The 26,957-nt window shown below is 51.1% G+C and overlaps 14 protein-coding genes across 14 annotated transcripts; 7 read left to right on the top strand and 7 right to left on the bottom strand.

Moving 5' to 3' along the window:
- Positions 1–549: 549 nt before the first annotated feature.
- On the bottom strand, positions 550–1,529 carry N7443_008659 (putative GATA transcription factor (AreB); the record flags this gene model as incomplete). The annotated part of the gene is made up of 2 exons (XM_056888715.1): positions 550–1,206; positions 1,302–1,529. 2 exons carry the CDS (start codon positions 1,527–1,529, stop codon positions 550–552), a joined length of 885 nt encoding a protein of 294 aa, XP_056738017.1.
- A 1,883-nt stretch (positions 1,530–3,412) lies between these two features.
- Positions 3,413–5,783, top strand: N7443_008658 (1-phosphatidylinositol 4-kinase LSB6; the record flags this gene model as incomplete). The annotated part of the gene is made up of 4 exons (XM_056888714.1): positions 3,413–4,618; positions 4,683–4,796; positions 4,871–4,901; positions 4,954–5,783. 4 exons carry the CDS (start codon positions 3,413–3,415, stop codon positions 5,781–5,783), a joined length of 2,181 nt encoding a protein of 726 aa, XP_056738016.1.
- Positions 5,784–6,521: 738 nt separating this feature from the next.
- Positions 6,522–10,331, top strand: N7443_008657 (DEAD/DEAH box helicase; the record flags this gene model as incomplete). The annotated part of the gene is made up of 1 exon (XM_056888713.1): positions 6,522–10,331. The coding sequence occupies one exon, from the start codon at positions 6,522–6,524 to the stop codon at positions 10,329–10,331; it is 3,810 nt and encodes a 1,269-aa protein (XP_056738015.1).
- A 584-nt stretch (positions 10,332–10,915) lies between these two features.
- On the bottom strand, positions 10,916–11,965 carry N7443_008656 (porphobilinogen deaminase; the record flags this gene model as incomplete). The annotated part of the gene is made up of 1 exon (XM_056888712.1): positions 10,916–11,965. One exon carries the CDS (start codon positions 11,963–11,965, stop codon positions 10,916–10,918), a length of 1,050 nt encoding a protein of 349 aa, XP_056738014.1.
- A 2,224-nt stretch (positions 11,966–14,189) lies between these two features.
- On the bottom strand, positions 14,190–14,837 carry N7443_008655 (med21 domain-containing protein; the record flags this gene model as incomplete). Its single annotated transcript, XM_056888711.1, has 2 exons — positions 14,190–14,741; positions 14,796–14,837. 2 exons carry the CDS (start codon positions 14,835–14,837, stop codon positions 14,190–14,192), a joined length of 594 nt encoding a protein of 197 aa, XP_056738013.1.
- A 143-nt stretch (positions 14,838–14,980) lies between these two features.
- On the top strand, positions 14,981–15,931 carry N7443_008654 (uncharacterized protein; the record flags this gene model as incomplete). The annotated part of the gene is made up of 1 exon (XM_056888710.1): positions 14,981–15,931. One exon carries the CDS (start codon positions 14,981–14,983, stop codon positions 15,929–15,931), a length of 951 nt encoding a protein of 316 aa, XP_056738012.1.
- A 148-nt stretch (positions 15,932–16,079) lies between these two features.
- On the bottom strand, positions 16,080–16,785 carry N7443_008653 (kinetochore Spc24 family protein; the record flags this gene model as incomplete). Its single annotated transcript, XM_056888709.1, has 3 exons — positions 16,080–16,257; positions 16,308–16,705; positions 16,759–16,785. 3 exons carry the CDS (start codon positions 16,783–16,785, stop codon positions 16,080–16,082), a joined length of 603 nt encoding a protein of 200 aa, XP_056738011.1.
- Positions 16,786–16,942: 157 nt separating this feature from the next.
- On the top strand, positions 16,943–17,621 carry N7443_008652 (mitochondrial fission 1 protein; the record flags this gene model as incomplete). Its single annotated transcript, XM_056888708.1, has 4 exons — positions 16,943–16,958; positions 17,028–17,046; positions 17,088–17,208; positions 17,292–17,621. The coding sequence occupies 4 exons, from the start codon at positions 16,943–16,945 to the stop codon at positions 17,619–17,621; spliced, it is 486 nt and encodes a 161-aa protein (XP_056738010.1).
- Positions 17,622–18,304: 683 nt separating this feature from the next.
- N7443_008651 (putative RING finger domain protein) lies at positions 18,305–19,459 on the top strand (the record flags this gene model as incomplete). The annotated part of the gene is made up of 3 exons (XM_056888707.1): positions 18,305–18,412; positions 18,464–18,963; positions 19,018–19,459. The coding sequence occupies 3 exons, from the start codon at positions 18,305–18,307 to the stop codon at positions 19,457–19,459; spliced, it is 1,050 nt and encodes a 349-aa protein (XP_056738009.1).
- A 908-nt stretch (positions 19,460–20,367) lies between these two features.
- On the bottom strand, positions 20,368–20,817 carry N7443_008650 (beta-class carbonic anhydrase; the record flags this gene model as incomplete). The annotated part of the gene is made up of 2 exons (XM_056888706.1): positions 20,368–20,589; positions 20,653–20,817. The coding sequence occupies 2 exons, from the start codon at positions 20,815–20,817 to the stop codon at positions 20,368–20,370; spliced, it is 387 nt and encodes a 128-aa protein (XP_056738008.1).
- Positions 20,818–21,420: 603 nt separating this feature from the next.
- N7443_008649 (putative aminotransferase family protein (LolT)) lies at positions 21,421–22,899 on the bottom strand (the record flags this gene model as incomplete). Its single annotated transcript, XM_056888705.1, has 3 exons — positions 21,421–22,117; positions 22,177–22,768; positions 22,818–22,899. 3 exons carry the CDS (start codon positions 22,897–22,899, stop codon positions 21,421–21,423), a joined length of 1,371 nt encoding a protein of 456 aa, XP_056738007.1.
- Positions 22,900–23,725: 826 nt separating this feature from the next.
- N7443_008648 (uncharacterized protein) lies at positions 23,726–23,959 on the top strand (the record flags this gene model as incomplete). Its single annotated transcript, XM_056888704.1, has 1 exon — positions 23,726–23,959. The coding sequence occupies one exon, from the start codon at positions 23,726–23,728 to the stop codon at positions 23,957–23,959; it is 234 nt and encodes a 77-aa protein (XP_056738006.1).
- Positions 23,960–23,997: 38 nt separating this feature from the next.
- Positions 23,998–25,319, bottom strand: N7443_008647 (bZIP transcription factor; the record flags this gene model as incomplete). The annotated part of the gene is made up of 3 exons (XM_056888703.1): positions 23,998–24,125; positions 24,175–25,174; positions 25,224–25,319. The coding sequence occupies 3 exons, from the start codon at positions 25,317–25,319 to the stop codon at positions 23,998–24,000; spliced, it is 1,224 nt and encodes a 407-aa protein (XP_056738005.1).
- A 958-nt stretch (positions 25,320–26,277) lies between these two features.
- N7443_008646 (tautomerase family protein) lies at positions 26,278–26,724 on the top strand (the record flags this gene model as incomplete). Its single annotated transcript, XM_056888702.1, has 1 exon — positions 26,278–26,724. One exon carries the CDS (start codon positions 26,278–26,280, stop codon positions 26,722–26,724), a length of 447 nt encoding a protein of 148 aa, XP_056738004.1.
- Between the last annotated feature and the right edge of the window lie 233 nt (positions 26,725–26,957).

Below are 26,957 nucleotides of genomic sequence, written 5' to 3'. Positions count from 1 at the left end.
GGATTTGAAACAGCTTAGCTTGCTGACCTGTCATACTGGCTAAGAGCCAAGCACCCATACTGATATTCTAACAGGGCCACCGAGAGCTTCCCCAGCATCGCAACCTAGCTCCGAGGCTTTTAGCAATCAAACAAGCAGAACATGAGATTCGTTTGATATTCAGTGTATTGCCACGCTAAGCTGTCCGACCTCCCACTTGTGTTCGCAAGCAGATCAAAGAAAAGGGGTGAAGAAGAAGAGGTACTATTAGAAGCATACTGGGAGATTTCGTACACAAACCCGCGGCGAGAAGCAAATTAAAAGAAAAGGAGACCCGTTGCGACACATCCGGCAAGAATAAAAGAAAGGAAATTAGACAAGTATCGAGCTTTTTTGTTGAAGTTCCAGCCACCAAGGACGAAAGTCGGAAGGGTATCAAAAAGACCAGGAGAGATCGGACAAGCCAGCAACAGCAACCACACGGTGGATGGATGGGACCGAAACAGCAGTTAAACAACAGGGAGCTACCGTGAAGCTGGACACGGAAACTGGTTACTCTGGTTTGGCTTGCTACGGCGAATGCTCGGGAGACTGTTCCACCATATCCGCCAGTCGAATGCGCTTGGCATGGGGCTCTGAGCTGTCACCGTCACCGGAACTGACGGTAGTGATCTGGTGCTCGAGTTCTTCGACGCGTCGCTTGAGGTTTTCTTCGCGACGCTGGGACTCATCGAGGGATCGGCGTAGGCGAGCTTCTGAGTCACGGGCGATCATCTCAGATCGGCGCGCACTAGCGTCGCTCTGTTCAAGCTCCGCAACGCGACCGCGGAACAGCTCATTGATCAAGTCGAGTTCGCTCACACGTGTCTTGAGGGAGGTATTGAGGGCCAAGAGGCTCTCGTATGTCTGGGGTGATTCCCCAAGCTGACGATCAACAGCTGATGGAGAAGGTTGCCGAAGTGGGAGGGAAGGAAGACCACCGGACGAACTCAAGGTACCGTCCCCTCGAGTGACACTGTCGAACATGTGCTGCGGCGCGATGTTGGAGTTGTGGCCATGCATGGCGGCAAAGCCAGGCGTCTCCGTTCGCGACAAGGGGGAATTCGAGCGATCCGAGTGGCCCGAGGACATCTTGCGCGACGCGCGACGGTAGCCATGAGAGCCAAGAGGGGGTGTAACCGCATCGGATTGTCCTGTGAGACCGTTGGCGTCGACGGGGCCGCCAGACTATGAGAGATCGCGGTGGTCAGCATCGGGTAAATTTCTTATCTAAAGATGAGAACGCGAAGGGGGCAGCAGAAATTTTCAGATCGCGAACTCACCTTGCGCTTTGGGCCCTGCCCGGTCTTCACGCGGTTGCGACTCTTAATCACATCGGTCTTCAGGCTTATCGGACGAGCCCGCCCGTGCAGCTTGAGGAACAAACCGCAGGCATTGCACAGGACAGAGCCGAGTTCGTCCCTACGCCATAGGGGGGTGGTCGAGGTGCCGCAGTTCTGGCAAACGGGCTGTAATTGGGGACGCTTGTCGTCAGTCAATGTAGTCGCCATAGTGTCAGGTAGAGAAAGAGGGAAGAAGAGGAGGGTGTGCGATGATAAGATTGGGAGAGATTTGACGGGTTCGATAAGGATAGGAGCGCACGGATCGGGTGGTGCCAAGACCCCAGTCAGTCGCTGATAAACGTCCCGACTGGGAAGATAACGCGATAAGGTGCAAATTCATGAAACCACATTTCGGAGTACTTACTGGGCCATTACCCTGTCCGGCCGTAGTAGCCGCTGGTGATGATGTCGCGTAGCTCATATTCACCATATGCCCATTCACACTGGATTCCCTGTAGATTGTAAGAATAGAAAGCCGGTCAGCCAGTCCATTCTAGGCGCTCATTGGGCCCCCCTTCCTGCAGATGAAAAGAGGGGCCTTTCGGCTGAGAATAGAAGAGGGGGAAAGACCGGTGCTTATCCTCTCGATAACCAAGATAGATTCAAAGCCGCCGGGCCCCGATGCCTCTTCTCATTTGAGAACGTACCGTAGATTCGAGGTGGGCGCGGACGCAACTGAGGCAAGCGCGGCCAATCCTGGGAGCGAAGTGCTCACAGAGACAGAGTCGGGGAAGTTATCACGAAAGTCGAACTTTCCAATGCTGTTCAGATCCGGCAGCGCTGGGGCGAATGCCTTCGGGATATTGGTGCCCGTTGGGGGGCTGGTAGCAGAGACGTCGGATGGAGAGTCGAAGCGGGCGAGATCTGGAGTCTGCGCAGACGAGGCAGGTTTAAGAGCCGGGTCGATGGGCGACGCCCGATAGAGGATGGAAGCCACAATGGAGGGCGAGAGCGATTCGATTCAAATCTGGCCGCGTGAGACCGAACGGGGGGACAAAGGGGAAATCAGCACGAAGTGTCGGCGAATCGCGCGATGCTGTCGAAAAGCAATTGAACACAATGTAGGGCAGATTCGGACGTAGAAAGAGCAAGTCGAAGTTGAGAAGGCAGGACTCGATCCGTTTCACAGCACGGTGATAAAGGACCGATGCTTTCAGATATCAAGGGCGAACTGGCGAGTTGGCAAATCGCATTCGATGAAACGGATCGAAATGAAATGAAAGAAAGAGATCAATGGATCCCAGAGAAGAAATAGCCCTGGTGGTGAAGATCGTGAAGATGGAGAAAGAAGTCTTATCCTTGCCGATTGTTATTATCGCGCGTATCGAAATTTATCACTTATCGCGCGCATGCTGGGAACCGTATTTTATGCCGGAATGTTCTACCTGCCTCCCCGGTCTATGCAATATTTCTTCCTTTGATAGCCCGGGTCTCATATCTCGGGTCTAGGGATCCATGTTTTCAAATACTATGGAGCTATGGCCCGTGAGATCACTCCTCGAGGCTCTAGAGCTGGATCTGTATGTATCCAGGGATGTGCACGTACCCAGGTACCCAGCTTTTATAGCTCTGCACATGGTCTATACTCCGTAGAAATGTACCTTTTCTCCAGCATTGGGAACTTCTGGCCAGGTAAGCAAGTGGGTCGGCCAGGCCCCAGCTTCTGTCCTCCAATGTGAAGTTGTTCAGACAAGCGCAGCCCCTTTTATGTGGTGGAGACCCGCTTGTTGGCGGTGCGTACTGGTATTACGACCCTGTATCGAACGGCACCCTTCAGAGCCCGGTGAAACACGATGAAACCCCGCTGCAATTGGCGATTCTGCCGTGCATCGGCCCACCGCCACGGTAAATAACGGGTCACCTCGACCCGAGCGCCCCCCTGCCTCGTACGGATCCATAATAATCATCGGTGACGGGTGCAGTTATTTTGCCCTGGCGCCTGCTTTCAACCACCCTAATCTTGTCATGGATTGAACGTCTCTTCGTGTCCTTCGTTTCTTTTGCAGACCTTTGTCATTTCGTTCAGCCCTTCATTAGACCCCTCCTTCATCATGCCAAAAACTCGCCCTGCCACGTCAGGATACGCCCGTCTCGCCCAGGAGGAGGAGGAGCGTGGTTACCTCCACGACGACTCCGAAGATGACGACCTCGGCGCTGCCTCCTCAACTGTCTCGACCTCGGCCCCCCGTTATGCCCCTATTTCCTCTCGAGCCCAGATGCAGGCGTCCGGTCTCGCCACGCCCCCGGGCCATCGACGCAGACACAGTGGATTCCAACGCCGAGGGCGTCGAAACTCCGGTGTCGACATCAAGGCAATCAATGCGCGCTTCGAGCGCTGGGCGGAAGAGATTGCAAACAAGTTTAAGATCAACCGAGTCAAGGGCAAGACCTACGAGGAAGAGAAGCTGGAGATCTACCACTCAGTCTTCCAAGCCCCTCCAGGTGTTCGACCCGTCACTACAGAAGAACTAGAGTCCGAAGAATTCGAGGGTCAACAACGGAGAGCACGAGCCGAGTACGAGGAGATCATTGAAAGTGTTCGTCTCGCAATTGAGTTAGATGTGCATCCTCGTATGATTGCGCAGGGAAGCTCGGGTAGTTACTTTGCTCGCAATCCTGAAGGCAAGGTCGTAGGTGTCTTCAAACCCAAAGACGAAGAACCTTACGCCTCTCGCAATCCTAAATGGACCAAGTGGATTCACCGGAACTTGTTCCCCTGCTTCTTTGGACGGGCCTGTCTCATTCCTAACCTCTCCTACGTCTCCGAAGCCGCCGCATACGTCCTCGATGCCCGCCTGCGCACCAACATGGTCCCCTATACCGACATCTGTTACCTTTCCTCAAAGTCATTTTTCTACGATTTCTGGGATCGGCGTAAGGCATGGAAGGGGAAGAAGACACTGCCTCCAAAGGCTGGCAGCTTCCAGGTCTTCCTCAAAGGATACAAGGATGCTAATATTTTCCTCCGCGAGCATCCTTGGCCAGATCAGACCAATACCGGCTTCCGTGCTGAGGATGCCCCGAAGCGCAAGAAGCGCCCGTGGAACGAGACCTGTCGTCCATCGGGTGTGGAATCTGACGACGAAGACGACAATGCCAACGGCTACATGCCTTCACCGAACCCGCGCGACGAGAGCCGCGAGCGTCGTTTCAACTGGACCGAAAACCTCATGCAGTCTTTCCGCGAAGAGTTGGAAAAGCTCGTGATTCTGGACTATATCATGCGCAACACAGATAGAGGCTTGGATAATTGGATGGTCAAGATTGACTGGGGTACTGAGCAAGTGTCCATTGTGGCGGATCCCCCCGCAACCCACGCAGACCGCACCCAAGCACGACGATGACGAGCTTCTCCCTCCCAACCGACCGGTCTCTGTGAACTCGAACGGCACCCGCAGCCCTCACCCTTATAGACGACATGATCCGATGCAGGCCGTGAGTCGAACGGGTACACCCTTAGCATCATCACAGCAGCAAGCTTCGATTCAACTCGGTGCTATTGACAACAGTCTGTCATGGCCATGGAAGCATCCAGACGCAGTACGTTTCCCCCGCACGATGCCTTAATCATCCAGTACTAATCAATTCCTAGTGGCGAAGCTTCCCTTCGGATGGCTTTTCCTGCCAGTTTCCTTGATCGGACAGCCTTTTTCGCAAAAAACTCGCGATCACTTCCTACCATTGCTTACATCAACTGCGTGGTGGACTGGCACACAAATGGCTTTGCGACAGGTGTTTTCCCAGGATGCTGACTTCAAGGAAAGCATGTTCGCCCGGCAAATCGCTGTCATGAAGGGTCAGGCCTGGAACGTGGTCGAGACCTTGAAACAGCCTGATCATGGCCCACTTGAGTTGACTCGAAGAACTCGAGTCTGCGTCTGGGATGACTTGGTGGATGTACCCGTGGCCATTCCTATGCAAGCGCCAACCTCGGATATGCAAAGACGTCAGACCGCAGAGTACGATCCGGATGAAGAAGAGATGGATATTGGCGCAGCCAATTCATCCCAGCAAATACCCGAGCTTGAGCACGATCTTTTGGGACTAGGCTCCGACCTACCCAATCCGAACCGGTTCGAGCTCTCCCGGGTCCGTGCCAACGATGACAACCACAAAGCCACTGACTCATTCGGCAGTCCCGCCACCTTCAACGAGGCCGACTTCTCTCGACAGACCAACGACGGCGCATATGCGAGGTCTCTCGACGGGTGGCCTTCGCTTCCCGACCGACCCAATAAACAGCGCAAACACGGTGGCTCTCTATCATTCCGCGTGCCTCATGTCAATACTTTTGGCAGTGATGACCTGGAAGGCGATCTCGGATATGCCGTCGCCGAGGGAATGGAAGGCAACCAGCGTAAAGTGATCGTGGAGCGCCTTGAGGCCGTCAAGAGCAAAAATCCCGTTTTCACATGGTGCTAAGAGACGTGTTGCTTTGCACAGTTGTCTTCTCCCCGCTCCCATTCTTATGCCCTTGCGCTTCCTCCTTTCACATTTTAATTCGCAAATGTTTTCTTTAGCGTCCATTTTCTCGGGGCCACCTTGACGCAATCGCCAAATCCCCGGCACGTCCCTGATGTTCTTGGTGACACATGCTAAATGGCCCCCCGGTCATTCTGCATAGGTCCATTTTCTTTCCATTTCTCCTTCCTTTCACATGCCACGTTCATGATTGGGGAATTTGTGTTGTATATAGACCTTCTCTGGTTATTCGGATTGCCTTGGGTGGCGCATTGATTGAGCGCCTCATGTAGCATATATGACGAGACTTAATTCCATGATACCATCGTCCCTACATCATCGATATTCGACCTAGGTCTTTGTGTAATTTATCGATCTCAAGGCCACCTGGAGAAGTGCAGGAATCTTGAAATCAATATCCGACCCTACCTAGGGGATATTGGTGGTAGATTGTTCACTTTTCTGCTGCGCACACTAAATCCGACGAGGTAATTGTGTGTCGTCACTGCTCCGTCTAGTTGATTTGCACCTGAACACGATACAACCTGACCAAGAAAATGAGCTCAAATCCTTTTTTCCGCTAGCCCTTCTAAGCTGGCTGAATAATAGTTTATCTAAATTCTACAGTTATGATAGGCAAGGCATAAGCTACAGAGATAGTTAGCTAGGATTCTGCCGGCCCCGACCACTGTACCCCATATGCCCCACCCCGTGATCGCTTACATACGCAGACTGATTGATAGTAATCCAGATAACAGGATACCCCAAGTACCTTCATCTCACATCTCGCGCATACCCGGGCCAGATCAGAGCACCGGCGCACCCTGTGCCGACTGCTCATATCTCTCTCTTCCCCAACTCAAATGTCGCGCGAGATTCGCTCTACGCGTCGAAACCGCTCACGTCTGCTTGGTCACCCGGACTTTCTCCAAAACCTCGCTTCATTCTGCCGCTCTCACTACGCTCATCACTTTCCCTCCGCCATACGATCACCGCAACCTGAGTCAAGGAACCTCCCTTGCGCCATATATCAAAATTCAAGGCGCCATGGAGTCCCGGGCGGCGATGCTCCTGGACCCCAAAGCCTATAAAAAGCGACTCCAAAGCAATGGTAACGATCCTGCTTCCCCTCTTCTCCCCAAAGATCCTCAGCAAGTAAACATGCAACCCTTGAACAAAATGCCACAAGCCCCAGGTGGAAACTTTACTTCTACTCCCCTCGATCCCATAGACCTGGACTCGACTAGACAGTGTGACTTACTTGCTGCAGGCGCGTCTCAACAGAATATGAACCGATCTCCCCTCACTTCTGCGCAACATATTGCACCTCCAGGGACCGTTCCTGTTTTTCGCTCTTACCAGAGTGAATCTCGAATTCCCTCCATGGCGACTACTCCAGCAACTTCGAGCCCCGCACCGAGCCACGCGCCCAAGTCTGACTCCGATCTAGCTGTGCAGTTCACCAGTGTTAACGACGATGGCAACGAAAGTGATGCCAAGCGCAGCTACCATGATATTAGCGACGCCGATGATGCACGTCCACGGAATCTGATCGAGGGCGTCTACGACGTGGAGCAGCGGAGACAGCAGCCGTTGGTCAAGAAACAGAAGCTGGAGGATGAAGAATGGAAGGATGCTTTCGCGAAAAGGCCGGTTGCGATCTCAAGTGACAGCGGTCTCGGCCAGTTCATGAAAGACGGCGAGGCCAAGCCAACCCCGCCAGCCGCCCTGGCAGATGTGGTAGACTTGACGGCATCTGTCTCAAATGACGATGACGATCTGCAAGTTACTGGGTCCAACGATTTGAGCAACCAACGAGTATGTTTCGGAAAGGTTGAGAACGCCATGGTCAATGCGAGTCTGGTGCCAAAGCCGCTTGCTAACCCCATTTTTGGAGATGAAGCAAATACATGGCCCACTATGAGACTATTTGTGCTACGCCAACAGCGTAACAACTTTATCATCGAAGTCGCGGATCCCAACAAGAAAATCTTTGGCATGGTTGACGCGAAAACCGCGCAAGCTCTCTGTCCTTTGCTGGACTCCCCGAGTGTGCCCCTGGAAATCACCGCTCGCCTCGATATGCGCAAGAAGGTTCCAGGGGAGGTCATTTGGGGTGCCACATCGGGAATTTACCGAGTATCGCTTATTCTCTATGGCGAGCGACGACACGCAGCGCTTATCGGTAACCATATGGGTCAAAAGAATGTCTGGCTGGGCACACCTCAATTCGTAGAAAGTGGCGTGCCGTTATTCAACCCACATGCAGAGCGAAGGCAGGCGTTGGCGGCTGCTGCAGCAGCGAGCAACAACTCCCGTGACCGACCAGGACAAGGTATGCGATTCGAAGTTCGCACGGCCGAGGAGGTAAATGATGCCGTCATGAAGATGTTCGATCAACTTGTGACTGCCGACATACCATCAATGGAGCCTCCCCCGCAAGTGAAGACACCTCTTCTGCACCACCAAAAGCAAGCACTCTGGTTTATGACGCAGAAAGAAAAGCCTCGCACATTTGGACCGAAAGAAGAGGACAACAATTCGCTTTGGCGTGTTGAAATACAATCCAATGGAAGCAAACGGTACAAGGACATCATCAGTGGCGTCGTCGTTGACCAGGAACCTCCGCAGATCCTAGGCGGTCTTTTGGCCGACATGATGGGCCTAGGAAAGACACTAAGCATTCTTTCTTTGGCTCTTTCTTCGCTCAAAGAATCACGAGAATGGACAAGGCAGGTGCCTGACCGCCATCTCGTTCGACAAACTCCAGGAATTCGCAACACCAAGACTACTCTCTTGGTCGTGCCACTCAGTGCTGTCAATAACTGGGTGGTTCAAATCAAAGAGCATGTCAGACCGAGGACCTGCACATGGTACGTCTATCATGGTACAAATCGGATTACCAATGTGGATGAGCTTGCCACCTATGATTTCTTGATCACGACGTATAGCACAATCCTCAGCGAATACTCGGGCAGGGGCGCCAAGCGTGGAAGCCCCTTGAAGAAAATGAATATGTTCCGCATTGTCTTGGATGAAGCACATATTATCCGTGAGCAAGGGGCTCAGCAGACAAAGGCAATTCTCAATCTCTGCTCGCAACGTCGGTGGTCAGTCACAGGTACACCCATCCAGAATCGCCTGGAGGATCTCCTCTCAGTCACCAAGTTCTTGGATCTCTTTCCTTACAACGACCGCGCCCGCTTTGGTCAGCACATCTTGAGCCCATTCAAGACTGGCAACCCCACCGTGCTGGCCAGCCTACGTGTGCTGGTGGACTCTTTCACGCTGCGCCGTGTCAAAGACCGGATTGACCTTCCGCCTCGGGAGGACAAGATCATCACCTTAGAATTCTCGGAGAAGGAGCATAAGCTGCATGAATTCTTCCGTAACGAATCACAGGTCATGATGCGTGTTATCGCAGGAGAAAGTAAGACGAAGATGGGTGGCCGCATGTACCATCATGTGCTTAAGGCCATGATGATTTTGCGACAGATCAGCGCCCATGGAAAAGAACTTCTTGATATTGACGAGCGCGAAAGAATCAAGGGCATGAGTGTCCATGATGCGATCGACTTGGAAGAGGGTGCTACTGACGACAGCCTGACTGGGATGAACAAGAAGGCTTATGAAATGTTCATGCTTATGGGACAAGATGGGGTACCGCCTTGCCAAATTTGCAATAATCCCTTGTCTGAGCCTCTAACCGGCGCAGGAGCTGTGGACCGCGATGCACCGATGGCCATATACCTACCATGTTGGTGTGTTCTCTGCCCCGACTGTTTCGCGGGCTGGAAAAATGTCTTTGATTCAACTCCTGAGTCGGAGGCCCAATGCCAGGTTTGTGATGGTTGGATTCCAATGAACTATGCCACTATCACTGCAGGTGGTATTGAAGACCAACAGGTGCAAGGAAGTGTCAAGAAGACAAACAAAATGCTTGGCGAATACGAAGGCCCTCATACAAAGACTCTTGCGCTTGTTGAATATCTACAAAGAATTGCAGATGACAGCAAGTTGCTGGTCGGTGAACCTCCCATCAAGAGTGTCATCTTCTCAGCTTGGACTTCGCATCTAGATTTGATTGAAATAGCAATCCGTGACAAGGGCCTCGGCAAATTCGTACGTCTTGACGGTACCATGACTCTTCAAGCACGTGGAAAAGCACTTGAGGCCTTCGCCAAAGATAACGAAATTACCATGCTTCTGGTCACTATCGGCGCTGGTGGTGTTGGTCTCAATCTGACCTCGGCATCTCGGGTATTTATCATGGAGCCCCAGTATAACCCTGCTGCGGTTGCCCAGGCCGTGGATCGAGTTCACCGGCTGGGTCAGCACCGCCCTGTGGAAACGGTGCAATTCATCATGAAAGGCAGCATCGAAGAGAAGATCCTTGAGCTTGCAAAGAAGAAGCAGCAGCTCGCCGACATGTCCATGAACCGCGGCAAGCTAGACAAGCGCGAAGTGCAGGAGGCACGCATGCGGGAATACCGCAGCCTATTCAAATAGTCGTGTCTTTTATTCCCACGACTTTATACTCTTTCGGGGATATCTTTCAAGCCCTTGCCATGATTTGGCTGAGGTTTTCCCATTACGAACTCAGGGGTGTTCTATTTGCTTTTTTTGCTTTTTTTTTTCCTCGGATACAAATTCGGTTTCAGATGGGGGTTCAATGGCGGTCTTGCTCTTCACTTCGTTAGATACCCGGGGATGGAGGTTGATATTTTTAGGCGTTGGGCTTTTTTTCCCTTTTCATATTTTCTGCTTTTTTTTCCCGTACATACACCGGTTGCTCTTCATGCTTTATGGCCCGTACACGCATGTTCCTGTTCTATAGAAGATGCTTTTCCGCAATTAGAGTGCACAAGCTGCGCTTTATCTAGACTGAGGATGGTTCTAAAATAAGAGAGCTTTGTGTTTACACATCTGGACAGTGACTCGAGATTAACTTGCAAGCCTAGTTTATGCAAGGCACGGTACCTTGAGTTCAACGGAGACGAGGTAGATATTTTGATATCGCTTAATAGAGAAGATGCGTAATTTAAAAACATGAGGGGGGTATTTCCACTATAATACAAAAGACCGCAACTGAATCACTCCTTAGCAGGTCGGTTGATATTGATAGAATTCAGAATGTCACCAGCACCTCCTTTTACAAGCCTCGCAGCCAATGTCTGTCCAAGCGCAGTAGCCTCCTCGTTGGTCTGTACAGTAACATCAATAGAATCCTGTACACTCTGAGACCCGTCAAGACTAACAACAATTGCCGAAATCCTCAAAAGATACTGTGCCCGATCAACCCATTCCGTCTCAATACCAATCGGAACACTACAACCTCCTTCAAGAGTACGCATAAGAGCCCGCTCCGCAAGACAAGCAAGAGTCGACCATTGATCCGCCAAATTGCTAACCAACGCCAAAGTCTCGCTATCGCCCTTGCGAATCTCCAGCCCAAGCGCTCCTTGACCAACCGCATGTAGAATTCCTCCGTCCTTGGAACCCATGTACTGGTTGATACGATCCTTGAGTCCAATGCGCTCAAGACCAGCTGCAGACATCACCATACATGTATACTCGCTTTCGGGATTATCAACCTTCGCCAAACGGGTCTCGACGTTTCCGCGCAAATTTGCAAAGCGCAGATGGGGATACAGGCGACGAAGCTGCGCCGAGCGTCGCACTGATGAAGTACCGACGACTGCGCCTTCGGGTAGAGTCTGCAAGCTCGTATAAGGCAGACCAGTTTTGACGATCAATGCATCGCGAGGATCGTCGCGAAGTGGAATTGGTGCGAGGTCGCACGATTCAGGGAGTGTAGTTGGCATATCTGGTCTGTAATTAGACTTGCTTTCAAGCGGGGGGAAAAGTAGCCTACCTTTCAAACAATGGACGACAACATCTATCTCGCCAGAATTGAGTTTCTCTTCCAATTCGCTTGTCCATAGGGACTTTGCTCCGAATTCGTAGAGTGCCGTGGACTTGTCTTTATCGCCCAGCGTGTGGAGGGTTTCAATTTCAAATGTCCGTTCGGGCGCTATCTTTTGCAAACTGGCGCGGATGCCCTCAGCCTGGACGACGGCTAGATTTGATCGACGAGTGCCAATTCGTAGAGGACGATCAGCCGCACTGTTTTTTTCAACCATATTGAAGTATGAGTGTGTTCAAAGCGGTGTTGGAAGGAAAGAGAAGAGGTAGGAAGTCGGCATAAAGTGTTTGGTTCAGCCCCCAAAAGGCCAGTGGGGCCGCTTCTACTATCTACGCAGTATGCAACCGCCGAAGCAACGAAACTGACGCATGGTGCGAGGACAGGTGAGCTACTCTTAATTGGTAGTGTTTTGTAGCTACCCACTCTCTCTTCTCTTTCCTTTCCTTTCCTTAATTTAGAAGTTTTCTACATTCAAAATATGCTATACTGGCTTATAGTGTAGTTCTTAACTCCTTTTTCTCTTTTTTCGCTTCTAGAGACCGGGTATTATCGAAATATTATTACCGATATATTTTGGGGTATCCTATAAGTAAAGCCTATATTCCGAACAAACGACCCTACCAAATTAAATCGACTCTACCCTATCGATCTAATTGATTTAGATATACCCTAACCCTAGGTTATTGTAATTCACGCGTTATTAGCGTATATGTCGGGCCGAGGAGGGAGACGATACCACATGGGCCCAGTGGCGCTTGATTGCTTTGCTTACTTCCCTCGACGAGCCGTGAACCGTCCGACTTATACTCCCCTCTGGAATAAGCTACATAGCTCTGGCTCCCTCTCAAAATCGATTTTTATGAAATCGCCCTCGACCTCTTGTTCTACTAGTACTATCGTCTTATATACGATATTACCTTCCTCTAGAAAATCCCGTGCACACACTCTCTCAATAAATAACCTACCCCCTTCTCGCTACGTACGTCGACCACAACTAGGAATCTTCGAATGGTGGATCTATTATGAGTATATAGCGTTCGCAGAGGTATTTGGATATAGTGGTCTGCGGTTGCATATGACCATACTATTGACCTTGAGCTGGTTGTTACAGATATTTCACGCGACTTTCACGAGGTCAATTCGACAAAAACATACCCCAGCTGCTTCCCAGAACCAATTGCTTGGCATTTTACAAATCTCGACCGGCCCATGTGGCCTTTTTCATAGCCTCTCTAGGATATCTGGTTTCACTGTCAATCCGAGAGCATACTTTTATGATGCCATCCCGCTTTGATGGGATGGCATTGTACCCAGTGGAGCTATACTTTTCCTCCCACTCGCAATCGTGGAATGTCATGTTCTCATGATCAGTATCACAGCAATACTTCGACTACTCATTGACGTTGGTTTTCCAGTCACCACCATAGGCGATCCTCCGTTCCCATTGCAAAATTTGAGGAAGAGACCAGATTTCGCAACTGGATAGCTAGATGATCGCACTCGAAAGAAGCCCCCACTCATAGTTTTCATAGAGTGAAGTGCTCTTCTTCCCTTTCGTACAACAAGCGGCCTGGTATTTGCCAAATCTTTGAGCAGCCTTGATTTGTCCCGCCGAGCTCAGACATCCCGTCTGGACAGTTTGCTTCACAACCGCCTTGATTAAAGTCGGACTAGCCACCTGTGGGTGCGTCGTTATCTGGGAGACAACATAAGCGATGGTCTTCTCCTCTGAAAAGACTACCTCTGTCATCTAGCATCCAATATCCATTATGATCTGTATCATCGTTGTGGCGGCGCAGAGGAACCCATCTCGTTGGACATAGCTGGCCATAATTTGTCCATTTACACTGACCAGGCTTCACTTTGATCGTGTTAGGCAGAGCAACAAATTTGTGGTTGGCTATAGCTCCAAGGTCACGAGAGTAAGGTCTATCGTCATGGCTATGGCTAAATGCCCAAACCATATTGGATTTAAGATATTTGTTTGTATGGCTATTTAGGGATATACATCAATACTACTTGGGTAGCGAAAAAAAGACTAGAATGGTTAAGATCCATCTACTATCTTGTATGGCAAGAGATGTAGCCGCCTCGTTCAGCCTACGCGAGCTGACCAGCCCATTCAATATACATGTACAAAGCTCAGGCTGCGAGATAATCTTGCTCGGTGATTATAAGGAGGAAGCCCAGTCTATATAAGCATGGAAATGATAACTACTCCGTAGTTCACATTATTGTAACGCATAATGATGACTTTATACTTTGAATCAGATCCGCAGAGGAAAAAAATTGCAATTTCCATGGTTTTGTGTCTATGAGATGGTATCTAAACGGCCTAAACAGCCAACTGAAGAACGCCTGCATCCCTGCTATAAGAAACTTTATGAAAAAAATCCGGGGTATCCGAAGCCCTCGCAATGCAATCAGCCAACGCTCTCCATTCACTCCAGGTATTCCTTATCACCGTAAATCCCGACCGAAACAGCACCGAGAACACTCTCCAACCTGCCCCGCAGTTTCTGCAATTCCTGAGCCTTGGCCATGCGCTCCTTCTCGACATCTCGTAGCTGCGTCTCTAGCTCCCGAATCCTTGATTCCTGCTCGGCCTCTGAGGCACCGATGCCGGGGAGCACAGAGATCAGGTACTCGATTTGTTGCTCTTTGATAATGAGATCGCGGGCCAGCTCGCGCTGACGAGCTGCGAATGTGCGGGGTGAGTCAGGCTGAGGTGGAAGATCCGGATCTCCTTCGAATTCGCCTCCTTCTGCCGTTGTGCCGGGTTGTTGCGTGGGGGGAGGGATTGGCGATGTTTGTGCTGCGCCGCCGCCTGCTGTTCCTGCCGCGACGGAGGCGGGGATGGGAGGAGTGGATGTGTTCTTGGAGATCCTGGCTAGGGCCGGTGCGGCATCGGGAACATTTGGAGGTGGAATAGCAGGTGAATTGTCATGGTATGTTGTGAGATAGCCGAGCGTTGCGTAGAATTGAGTTGCAAGCTGTTTTTGTCAGATTTGATCATAGTCGAATTGTCGTAAGCTAGGAAGGCCTACCTGGTCAAGGCATGTCTGTAGCTGAGTGAGGATATCCGCCATGATGGGCGATCTAAATGCTTGGGATTGTAGAGGGGAGAGAGGCGGAGGATGCGACGTCGAGAGGCCAAGATGCGCCGGAAATGCGAATGCGGAGAGAAGCTCCAATGCGGTGAAGGCACGCTCTTTCACCTCGACACCACTCGATGCGACATCTGCGCCCGCGCCATGGCTTCGCTGCCGGATTCCCCCTCAAATATTCCAGGCTGATAAACCTCTACCGAGCATTCTCCAGCTCACAAATCAACAATGACCTGACACCCTTCACCCGGCGGCTCTTTAAGCTGCCTTCCGCACCCCCAACATCAACCCAAAACCACACCGACCTAACCACCTTCCTTTCCTACGCCAAACACATATCCCTCCCCGAAACAAGCACCGTCTACGTAGGCACACACTACGAATACACCGTTCTCCAAAGCCTACGACGCTATGCGCTCTCCCTCGAGCGGATCGGTGGCCGCGACGACGCCGGCATCGACCTAGTAGGCACCTGGCACCTACCGGAGCGGGAGCGGGAACGGGCAGTTCGCGTACTGGTTCAGTGCAAGGCACTCAAAAGCAAGCTCGGGCCGAACCTGGTGCGCGAGCTCGAAGGTACGTTCCGCCAGGCGCCTGTCGGATGGCGCACGGACCTGACGGCAGGTGTGCTGGTTAGCCCGCGCGAGGCAACTAAGGGTGTTCGGGACGCGCTGGCGCGGAGCTCGTATCCGTTAATCTGGATGATGATGGAGCGGGATGGAACTTTGAGGCAGGCGCTTTGGAATGCACGGGCTGAGGGGCTTGGGTTGGGACCTCTTAGGGTGGAGACGAGGTATGGCATTGTGGATTCTGAGTCGGGAGCTGTTACGAAAGAGGTCGCTCTGACTTGGAATGGGGATGATGTTCCACATATGGACCAGATTGAGCAGGACTTGCTTCGTTTTGAGGATCGATGGGTCGCATCGTGGGGAACGAAAGTGTCCGATATTGAGAAGGATGTTCTCCTGGATGCTGTGGAGAATAGCTTCCCCGATGGGCACCCAAACTCTGAACCAGATGGCGTTGTGTCTAAATCGGATCAGACAAAGGTCCTGCATGAACTACAAAGGCATTGATGATATTTGAAAGGAGACCCAGGTAGAGCGAGGTAAAGGATTCAAAGTGGCATAATCATAACATTAGAACAAAGCTTCAAGGGTATAACAACTCCAATCAAAGATCCACCGGAAACTCCACAAACAAAATTTCATGTACCGGTCCTGATCAACCCTGCATCGTGGACCAAAAGTAGTTGGCGTAGAAAAAGCGGGAGAACTTGGGATCGATGTTGACGACATGCACATCACCCTTGCGACTATTGCGAATAACCGCCCGGTTGAAGTTTCCGGCCTCATCAGGCTCAATATCGACGCCCAAAGAACGGAAGATCTTAAGTCGCAGTCTGTAAGATAATTAGTAAGTAGAATCCTGCGCTCAAGCTGCGCGACTCACATTGTCGCGTCATCCGCCTCGCGCTCACGCCGCGTGGTCTCATCACCCTCGAGACCCTGTGATTCCAGATCTGCCAGCTTCTCCTTGAGCATCTCCAGCTCACTTTCTAGGCGCTCGCTTTCGACCTCGAGTTCGGTGGCTGCCTTGGCGATTCGGAATTTCTTGGTGTCCAGCTGCACGATTTCTTCGGCATGTTTGCTGGAGTCGTGCACTGCCACGGCCTCTTCGTGTTGGGCGTTCACAGAGTTGAGCTGGCGACCAAGTTTGCGCAGTGAGGATTCGGCCTCTCGAATGCGCAGGTCGCGCGACTGCTGGAGTGTGGCTAGCGAGTCATTGATGCGCGTGACAGCTTGTTTGTCCGGGTGGATATTGAAGTTGCCGACCGTGTGGTGGATGAGCTGTGAGAACCGATTAGTTGAAGTCAGTCATCAGGAATCAAATGAGCACGTACAGTACCAGGATCCTCGTCGAGCAACATGTTGGGCGTAGTTGAGAAGAGTGAAGCGGGACAAAACGGGTGTTTTGATTGTTGCTGCCGCAACTGCCACCAGGCACCGCCACATGTTGGTTTCTCCGCAAGTGACGTCTGCCTCCAGCTTTTCGTCCATCTTTCCTACTCCACCATTCCATCTACCATGTCTAATCTTCCTTGTGAGTTCCATACCGGGTTTATTCCCTTCATGTTACGAACCCTTCACTGACTCGGTGCCTCTGTCGCAGATGCCGCAGATGCGGAAAGGTCCGTTGCCCCGTGGCACGCTCGTCCTCGCCCCCTTGAAGATTGCGAACTAACTCGCCCCGATCTAGTCCGCTGAAGCCCGCTGAGCTCCAAGTGCTGCGTGCTCAATACGAGAAAGAAGGCGACTATGTTGGCATCCAAACCAAGTTCAACTTTGCCTGGGTATGGAACCTATGACTCTCGGGCTATACATGGGAACTCATGCTGACCAGTGGTCTCCGCACTTGCGGAGAATCCTTTAACAGGGCCTAATCAAATCGAACGAGCGACCCGACCAGCAAGAAGGTGTTCGTCTTTTGTCAGAGATCTTCCGCGGAGCCCCGGAACGCCGACGAGAATGTCTATACTATCTGGGGCTGGGCAACTACAAGCTGGGCAACTACGGCGAGGCCCGACGATACAACGACTTGCTCCTTGAGAAGGAACCGGCCAACCTGCAGGCGGCCAGTCTGGGGTCGCTCATCAATGACAAGGTTGCCAAGGAAGGGCTGATGGGCATCGCGATCGTAGGAGGCTTAGCGGTCGCCGCGGGAGTTGTTGGCAGTTTGATTTTCAAGGGAACCAGAAGACGGTGAGCGTTGGGAGGAATGGCGTCTGCAAGGGCTATGGCACAGCCGGAACCGTCCTTGCATCGACCTTGTATAATTTCTACTGTCTGAAGCTTTACTTATCAGCCTCGGCTTCCGCATTGTCGGCGTTTCTTTGTCTCTATGGCTTTCTCAGCCCCGTACATAGGTACTGATCTTTGTTCACTACGAAATGAATGACCTGGACGTGTTCATTTTTCTCTCTTTCTCTTCGGGTCGCTTCTTTATTCCAACATCCCACTTTACATTGCCACCTTGCATCGCTAAACCTCCGATTCCAAGATTAACGACGCTGCCTAAAACACCGTGTTGCTATTTTTGGGGTGCATGCCATGAGACCTGCAGTATACTGACGATTGTAACGGGTTTTTCAGTTGAATATGCATGGGCACTCTCGACCTTAAATCTTGCGCTATCGTCCTAGTAGAAGGCAACCGGTTCCGACGTCATCGCCTACATTACTTTATACATTATTACACGTCTGATTTCGCCTCCGATTCACCTATCTTTTAACCGGAGCCCCCTGAACGAGGCGTCCAAGTCCGAAGTCCTCAGTCCTAAGTTGCGTGTAGTTGCCCCCCGCCGATAAGGCCATGTACTCGTGACTGTTCCGCGCATCCGCCGATTTAGTCTCGTCTTGACCCCCCTTATCTACCACCATTCTTCATGCCATGGCTGATACCGGAGATCGCATGTTTTGCCATGCCTGTGGAGGGGTCTGGTCAAGAGCCGACAGTGGTTTAACCTGTCCGCACTGCGAGTCTGACTTCACAGAGATCGTACGCGTTCTTTGTTCCCCATTCTTTGTTTGCGATAGCTAACCTCCATAGATTGAAATCCCTCCAGACCCAGATACTCCCCCTCCAGAACTTGAACCTGAACCCCGTACACCACCTATCAATCCGTGGGCAGATCACCGGCCTTGGGGTAGTGAGGAAACGGCTGGACCTCGGCCTTTCGACTTAATGGATTCAGGCTCTCCCGGATACTCTCAACACACCTACAGGTCGCCCGATGGCCGTTTTACCTTTAGCAGCACTACCATCGGTGGGGGTTACTCCTCGCCACAATCCACCGCGAACGCTCCTCCCAACCCCATGCTTCCGATGATGTTCGAGAGCTTGAACACAATATTTCGAGGTCTATCGGAGACATATGATCCCCACAATCCCCACGGATCTAGGAGCCCGGGCCTCGACGACCCGTTCATGGCGCATTCGTCAAATTGGTTGAATGCCGATTCTGATGATCCCGCGGAGCCTGAAGGACTACATCCCCGCGATGCCGATAGAGCACAACCGACAGCTCCCCCAGTGGGCTCTCTAGCCGAGTATGGCTTCCTACCTCCCTACTTATTACATCCGACTAATTCAATATCTCCTAGTCTCCTCCAGGCCTTCCAGACCGACTATGGCGCACAGAGACGGCAAGGTCGACATGGTGCCCGCGGCGTCGCAGGGCCGAACCCGCTCGCCATGCTCTCAGCGTTACTAAATATGGACCGAAACGGCGATGCGGTCTATTCCCAAGAAGAGCTCGACCGGGTCATCTCGCAGTTGATCGACCACAACAACGCTGGAACTGCGCCGCCACCGGCATCCGAGTCCGCAATCAGATCACTACCCACGAAGAAAGTCGACCAGGAAATGCTGGGATCTGACGGGAAGGCGGAGTGCTCGATCTGTATGGACGCCGTGGAAGTCGGCACGGAAGTGACCGTGCTTCCCTGCACGCACTGGTTCCACTACAGCTGCATCGAAGCGTGGCTGAGCCAGCATAATACCTGCCCACACTGCCGACGGAGCATCAATTCGGCTGGATGGTAAGTGCCTTAACAACGCACCGGACTGAGACTTGTCAGAGCTGACAGAACCCTGTTTCACAAGCACGGGCGAAGGCTCCAGTGAAAACCCAGTCGTTATCCAGGATAGTCCGGAGGCATCTTCATCTGGACGAAGAAGACGGCGCAGTTCACCTTTTTCCATGCACAGTAGTCGATCATCCGGGTCTAGATCAACTCCGCAATCCCCAACGCCTGAATCCAGCGAACCCCGCAACAGACGCGGAAGCCGGGGTAGTCGAGGCAGTCGCAGTGAACGCGGAGGAATCACAGGTTGGGTATGGAGCCGGTTTGGAGGCAATAACGAGTAAGATAGACGTTTGACGACATGCAGACTTGCGCATATTACCGGGAATTTTGATTACAGGCCGCCTTTCTGTTGTTTTTATTTGTTTTTCTTTGGTTTTTTTTTTTTTTTTTTTTTTTTTCTGGCGATTCAGGTTGTTTTAGCGCTCGTTTCTCATCCATACCCCTTTCTTTCGTTTCTCTTAGTCTCTTGGACAGGTGCAAGTCTTATCTCTCGTGGCTGGTTTTCCATGGGGTTTCTTTCAGTCAGTGTACATATTCCCACTCATTCCATGCAATGGATTCTCTACTACGTGGGTGTCTACAGAGCGAGCATTAAGTCATGGCTCAGTATAAACCATTGTTGATGTTGGATATGTACAGCCACGTCAAGAAACCCCTTTGTAAGCTATCTCTAAGTTGGTCCAATTAAGTGGGCAAGACTATCTGTCGGACAGATTTACGAAGCTCAACAAGACCCCTTGATGAAGGGCTCCGGGAGTCGAAAGATTCATTCAGGGCCAGAAAAGTCTACAGTACATAGGACTTTGAAGAATCAAGTTATGCAAGCTTATTTGCATGATCGCCTGAAGCCATATATCCAATCATCTAAACCTTCACAATCTTCCCCGTCTCAACCTCATACAAATAACCCGTAATAGGGACATCCAAAACCAACGGACTTTCCTTCAACGACTTCACATCATCAAGAACGCTCTGCTTCAGATCCCCAAACGGCAGGAAGGCAATGTGATCCACATTCTGATGCAGGTCAGCGCGGATCTTGCCGCGGATTACCTCGTCGGTGAAGGTCAGCATTCCACAATCAGTCTAAGAGTGTCAGTATAACCCATCGGTCGAGTGATTTCTTCTAGCGAGGGGTTTTCTACATACATGATGCACGATAATGATTTCACGGGTTCCGAGAAGCTGTTGTGAGATTATGATGCTGCGTAGGGCATCGGTCACTCGACCGCCGGCGTTGCGGATGACGTGGGCGTCGCCTTCTTCGAGGCCCAGGACTCGAGCAGGATCTAGTCTTGTCAGCAGCTGGCTCATGGTCCGGTCTAAGGATATAATGTAGACGATTTACCAAGACGCGCGTCCATACAGGCCACTATGGCGACTTTCCTGATAAGCTAATTCAGCGCTTCTGATCTGTTCAAAAATACAGCGATAAATAAATAAATAAATAAAAAAAATAAATCACCTACCGTTGCGGGGGAAGAGCTAGATCTCCCTTGGTGAAGGACGCGGCATACTTCGCGTTGGCAACTTCGACTTCTTTGGCGACAGACATGTTGTATACTGGTTTCAGTTAAATTAAATGAATCTACTCCAGGTACCTTGGGGACAGTGGGCACGATATAAAGGGTCCCAGTTGCCCCGCACTCGTGTTCTCGAGATGAGGTGATCTTTGGCTACTCAGACTCTTGATGGCGTGATGAAGCACGTCGAGGGCGCGCACCAATAGAATCAAGAACCCTCGATTGACTTGAGTTTCTATCATTTGCGCACAAACCTAGAACTATTGCAGGACGAAGATAGTTATACGGGTCTCGATCTTGAGACACGATTAAGAGACGGTTTCACAAAGTACACAAAGTACGTGGTGTAGAGACAATTCTAGCAATCAATGCATTCAAAGTACGTGATGGACAGTTAATGAACAGCCAAAGTTGCAGTCCACTTGCCTTCCTTCTTCGCGACCTGTTCGCAAAGGTCACGCAGGATACCTCCCAACCACTCAAAGTCACTCTTATCCAAGAAAGTCTGAGCACTCAGACGAGTCCACAGCCACGGGCCATGTCGGAAGACAGGGACGAATGTATCATGCTCTGTCATCAGGGTCGTTTGGATCCACGAAAAGACACCAGGGGCCTCATTTGGTGAAATCGTCACAGTTGCACCTGCAACAGGCTCATCAGAAACAGCAATAGGCAAGCGCACCGTTGCCAGGGCACATTGGCGCATATTGCTGACTTCTCCGGGCTTCAGGTCCGGCTCCTGGAGCACGTCTGTTCCGAGGATATTTGCGACTACGTCGGCGGCTTCGATGGCGAGGTTAATGCAATAGGACATGACAGCGTCTTCTCCGCCGCAGACTTCCTTGCGGAACTTCAGCGCGGCTGGCACACAGATATAAGCGGAGTCATCGCTAGTTGCGACGAATTCGAACAGTCCTTCAAATGGAGTCTTTTCCTTGACCGCGTTTGGATCATCAAGAAGCGATCGTGGGGTTTCAGGGGACGAGAGGTCGGAGATGAAGCCCCATGACGTGGGAAGAGTGGTACGCATGAAGTGCTGGTTGCGTTTGGGGACATAGAGAACGGCGCAGCTGCGAGGAGTGTAGAGCCACCTGAGGAAAGTCAGTCTTTGAAATCTCAATGCCCGAACCAGCAGGGGAATGTATCGTACTTGTGACAGTTAGAAACCAAGAAGTCCGGCTGCAACTTATTCAAGTCAAGTGGGATTTGTCCAATGCCATGGGCGCCATCGATCACACTTAGAATGCCTTCTTCGCGACAGATGGCAATGAACCGCTCAAAGGGGAAGCGACATCCAGGGTTACTGACGATGGTATCGAAGACAGCAGCACGAACCTTAAGACCCTCCTCGCGAGTCTTCCGGACAACTTCCCGGAACCGACTCTCGAGCTCGTCCTCGGTGATGGGGAACTGGAAGTGCACCTTCCGAGATTGAAGATTCGAGTGCTCTTGCAAGGAGACAATGCCCTTTTCCACGGCTCCGTAGACAGGCTCAAAGTATACGACGGCCTCTCCAGACTGGAAATTTAAGTTGTACATCACTGTTGCGACGCCGGTGGTCGCGTTCTTCACGAACACACATTCATCTTTCGGAGCATTGAGAACCTCCGCGACGGCGACACGCGCCTTCTCAAGGTGTCCCGCGTGGAGGGCCCGGATGTACGGGTCTGGACGCCCATCCGCCTGGTCTATAAAGGCCCGCTGGGCATCACGAACGGCGGCGGGGTGTGCGCCGAAGGAACCTGGTAGTCGTGTCAGATGGTGAATGACATGGAGGGCTAAGGTACAGACCGTTATTCAGGTTCTTGTATGAAGGGGCAAACAGCCAATGCTTCAGCATCGGTTTCCCGAATGGAGTCAGTTCATTAGCCATAAGTAAGATGAAGGGCTTTAAAGACTGCTTAAGCTGTCAAGCGGGGGTTTTCCAGAGATGCAGTGATGCACTTGTTTTTTTTTTTTTCTTTTATAGGCGCGGTGATGAGCGAGTGAGTCTTGGGAAATTGAGGTCTGATCTCTTACAGGTATCAAGAGGGGCACGACACGGACATTGTTGTTCTGTCATCCATGGTTGAGTCACCTCAGTTCCCGAGCCAATGAATGCCAATGAATGCCGAGGCTATCTTGCTGAAGATCCACCTGGACCGTGTCGAAGGGCGTGCGAAACAATCTCTCCTCCGGTCGGTCGGAGACACTGTGTTCATAGCTCTTGGGGAGATCGGATAAATCTAATTTCCACCCGCCAGATCTGATGTTTCTCAACCGCGGCATTTGCGGTTTCTGTATCTCTCCATCGAAGAAGTGAGGAGACGACTTCAACTCACCAACATATCCTTGCGAGCGGAACAGTTCAAACAAAGTCTCAGGGTAATCTCAACCGCCGTAATCTGGCAGGTCCGCCCTGTCGAATGGGAGTCAAAGACTATTTCCAAGAGTTTGCCAACGGACTAACAATGGGCCAGTCACAGGTGCTTTTGGTATTACCAATCCAACCCCCGAGAAGGCTACCGTTGGCCCGGCCCTCGGCAGCAGGAATGCTGCGGCTGGGTTGATGCTGATGCTGATGCTGATGCTGATGCTGATGCTGATGCTGCTTGTGCTTAGCTTCCAAAGCCATCGCAATCTCGCAGGAACTCTTCTCGCAATTGGGGTGACATGCGCTGGACTCGAAGATAGCTATATCTGCTATCTGAAAGGTTCCAATGAACCCCATGCAGCTGATCAATGCTTCGATCTACGTTGCTGTAGATGACTCGAGTGATGGTCCGTCGTGCGAGACCGTGTTTCCTAGCCTATGCATAGAACAAGCGTTTGGGTTACGGTTCCATGATGCGGGTCTTTGGTGGGATCTGTGGAGTTACATTGCATGGGTTGAAAAGGAGGCGTTGCTGCGATTTGAGGGGGAGCTTGGGATCAATGACGATGTCAAACAGTGATTAATTAATTACAAATTATAGAAGTTCAACATAGAAGCTCAAGTCATAAACTTGGGATACATGAAGTCCCATGGATTATGCGATGTGGCCAACTGTAATGCTTGCTCGACACCTGCCTTGCGGAATGCCGGTCCAGGGCCGACACAGATGCAATCGAGAGATAAAACTGTCGCCAAATTAGCCCAGCTCTGGTGAACAGTCATTATAGAACTTACTTTTTAAGAAAGTCGAAAGATTGAATTCTGATGGCGCCTCAATACGCGGGGGAGAATGTCGGGAGCTGCTGTCGATGTGAATCCCTCTTTGCTGCAGATACCTCTGCACGCCACTTGCATCCAACCATTCATCAGGTCCGGATTCAAGAACAAGTTGCCAAGTTCTTGAAGACCGCGAAAGCATATCTGGAGAGAAATCCTCGCGTTTGTTATATAACGGATTGAGCACCTTGGTCTTGAGCTCAATCGCCTCAATCACATCGTCGTTCATGGCCATGTAGAACGCCGATATCAGACGATCGCGCTCAGATAGTGTCAGTGGTTTGCCAAAAATCTCTTGGATCTTTGCTTCGTTGTCCGGTTGGTCTACTAATAGCCGGTATCCGTTTTCGCAGCACTCTCGTACAATGCGCTGTGAAAGGGTCCATCGCTCTTCTTTGACGAGGCTGGCTGGGGATATAGTTGGCGGGGGGCTCGGCAATTGTTGTACTGGAGGAGACAATGACATGGGAGGTGATGACAATACCACTCCGAATGGAAGTATGGCTTGTTCTTGATAGGGCGGCGTAAGAGGTTGCGCCACGGGCCATTGGCGTGTGTTAAATGGGAATCGCAAGGACTCGTCCGGAAGAGACAGGTTAACTGGTTCCAGGGCATCCAAGTCAAAGCTGAAATTATTATTTTGAGGAGCGCTCTTCTTGCGGCTGTCGCTGTTCGGAGTAGATGTAGGTTCGACTGGGGCGGGGTTCTCGTCTTCATCACATCCCTGTTTTGCGAGTGCTACACACTGCCGAGTGATGTTTTGAAGTGCGGACGCGATACGCGGGTATCGCGCAAGTAAGTCCTCTTGGATGAGCAGGTTGCTGAACGACAGGAAGCACTGGCTGATCTCCTCGATGCCCTCTTCCATCTCCTGCACACGGGTCTGTAGATCATTGATAGTGTTTTCTTTACGTCGGCGATAAGCTTGCTGTGCGACACGGAGCTGCTTGCGACGTCTCTGGACATAGTGAGCTAGTGCACCTGCGATATTCTTATGGGTCACCCACCTCTGGCACGTCCTGGTCGTCTGTCACGGTTCGGGGACGGCCGCGCTTGCGGGGCCCCGGAATAGTAGGCTTCGTTTCCGCCATCACTTCAGCCATAACTGAATAAGTTTGTAGGGATTGAATCAGTGATGTTTTAACTCAAGTGATGTAAGGCAAAAATAGGCAAATCGTCAGTAAAGACATGAGCCGTGGCGACGTTTATTCATCAGCACCGTAGCTTTCGGGCTGTTGAATAATCGAAAAACCGGCCCTAGATTGCTAAGCATCTTGGCATTCCATTGGATCGTGCCGACCCAAGTCTTGACATCATCATTTCCAGAAACTCTTTGGTATTTGTAAGGGAATGTTCGAGTCTAGATATTGCAGCGATTCATCTTCGGTCAAAGATTGCTACTTCTGTACATACCTGTTAGGCTCCTCTCCTGGCCACTATACGAGTGGCATTTGCACACGGTTCAGGTCATACCGAGCGGTAGACAATTTAGTACTATACAACAAGTAAACCAGTCTATTTCGCTTTTTTTCTTCTAGTTCAGTAGCACTCAGCCGCTTCCCATTCTCTGATTGAGAAATAGCTATCTCTGGCAGCTGGATAAGCTGGTCTGACTCGGGTTCACCCATACAGAGGCACAAGCCAGCAGATGTAACACGAAGCATTGAGGGTCAATTGAAGATCGCATCTGAAACAGATTAGAAATGGTTCCAAGTGCGTTCCTGTCGGCCTTTATACTTTGGCCCTTAACGCCGAGTTCGAACTCTACCATCGGACTGATAGTGTCAACAGCCGCCAACTTGAAAATGTATCAATTCACCCTTCAACGGCAACCGATCAATAATCCAAAAACACCTTATTCCGTTTAGAGTCAATTGTTTACTCAACCGGGGTTCCTCAACCTCTTCCGTCATGATGAGAATGGCTCATATAAAGGAGTTCTAGCCGCCATGTAACTGCCCTTTCATCCAATTCACCCAAGGTCTCCACTTCCAATTGAGTCCTATATCTATCTCAAAATCTACAAACTACATCTCAAAAGTCCACCGATCAGACTCCAACATGCCTCTCTGGCAAATCTACCATCCCGCAGGAACCTTCGAGGACTTGGCCTCCAAAGAAGCATTCGCCAAAGACATCACCGAATTTTATACTCAACTCGGCCTACCAGCCTTCTACGTCGTTGTGAACTTCGTCCCGGTTCCAACAGGCGAGGTCTTCGTCGGGGGAAAGGTTCCAACCGGGCGGCCCTTTATCCGCATAGTAATAACCCATATCGCGATTCATGCACCGAATGAGGATGCCGCGTACCGACGCACTACTTCTCGGATCGACAATGTTTTGAAGCCTCACATCGCGGATAAAGGGTATGATTGGGAATATCATGTCGGGGAGACAGAGCGGAGATTGTGGAAGGTGAATGGGTTGATTCCCCCGCCGTGGAAGAGTGAGCAGGAGCAGATTTGGGTGAAGGAGAACCGTGCTGTTCCTTATGATGAGGGTTACTAGGATTTGGAAACATGTTTGTATGTAGCCAGGATAGATTGTGCCAGCCAGTCGATGGGAAGATTATCAGTTAATTACCATGACATGTCCACTCTTGAAATTGGCTTCAACCGCTCTGCTAAGTTCCAGTATATATACAAGGAGTACCGACCAAAAGCTCCGTTGAACAAGGAAAATATTTTTAATGCAAAAATACAGTTAATGGCTGCTTAAGACGTATGATAGTACACGAATGA

The sequence above is a fragment of the Penicillium atrosanguineum genome (genome assembly GCF_028827265.1).
Source record: "Penicillium atrosanguineum strain IBT 20685 chromosome Unknown utg000007l_segment0_segment0, whole genome shotgun sequence".
Classification (NCBI taxonomy): domain Eukaryota; kingdom Fungi; phylum Ascomycota; class Eurotiomycetes; order Eurotiales; family Aspergillaceae; genus Penicillium; species Penicillium atrosanguineum.
The sequence above is the reverse complement of the archived record's forward strand: the minus strand, read 5'-3'. Positions and strand labels throughout refer to the sequence as shown.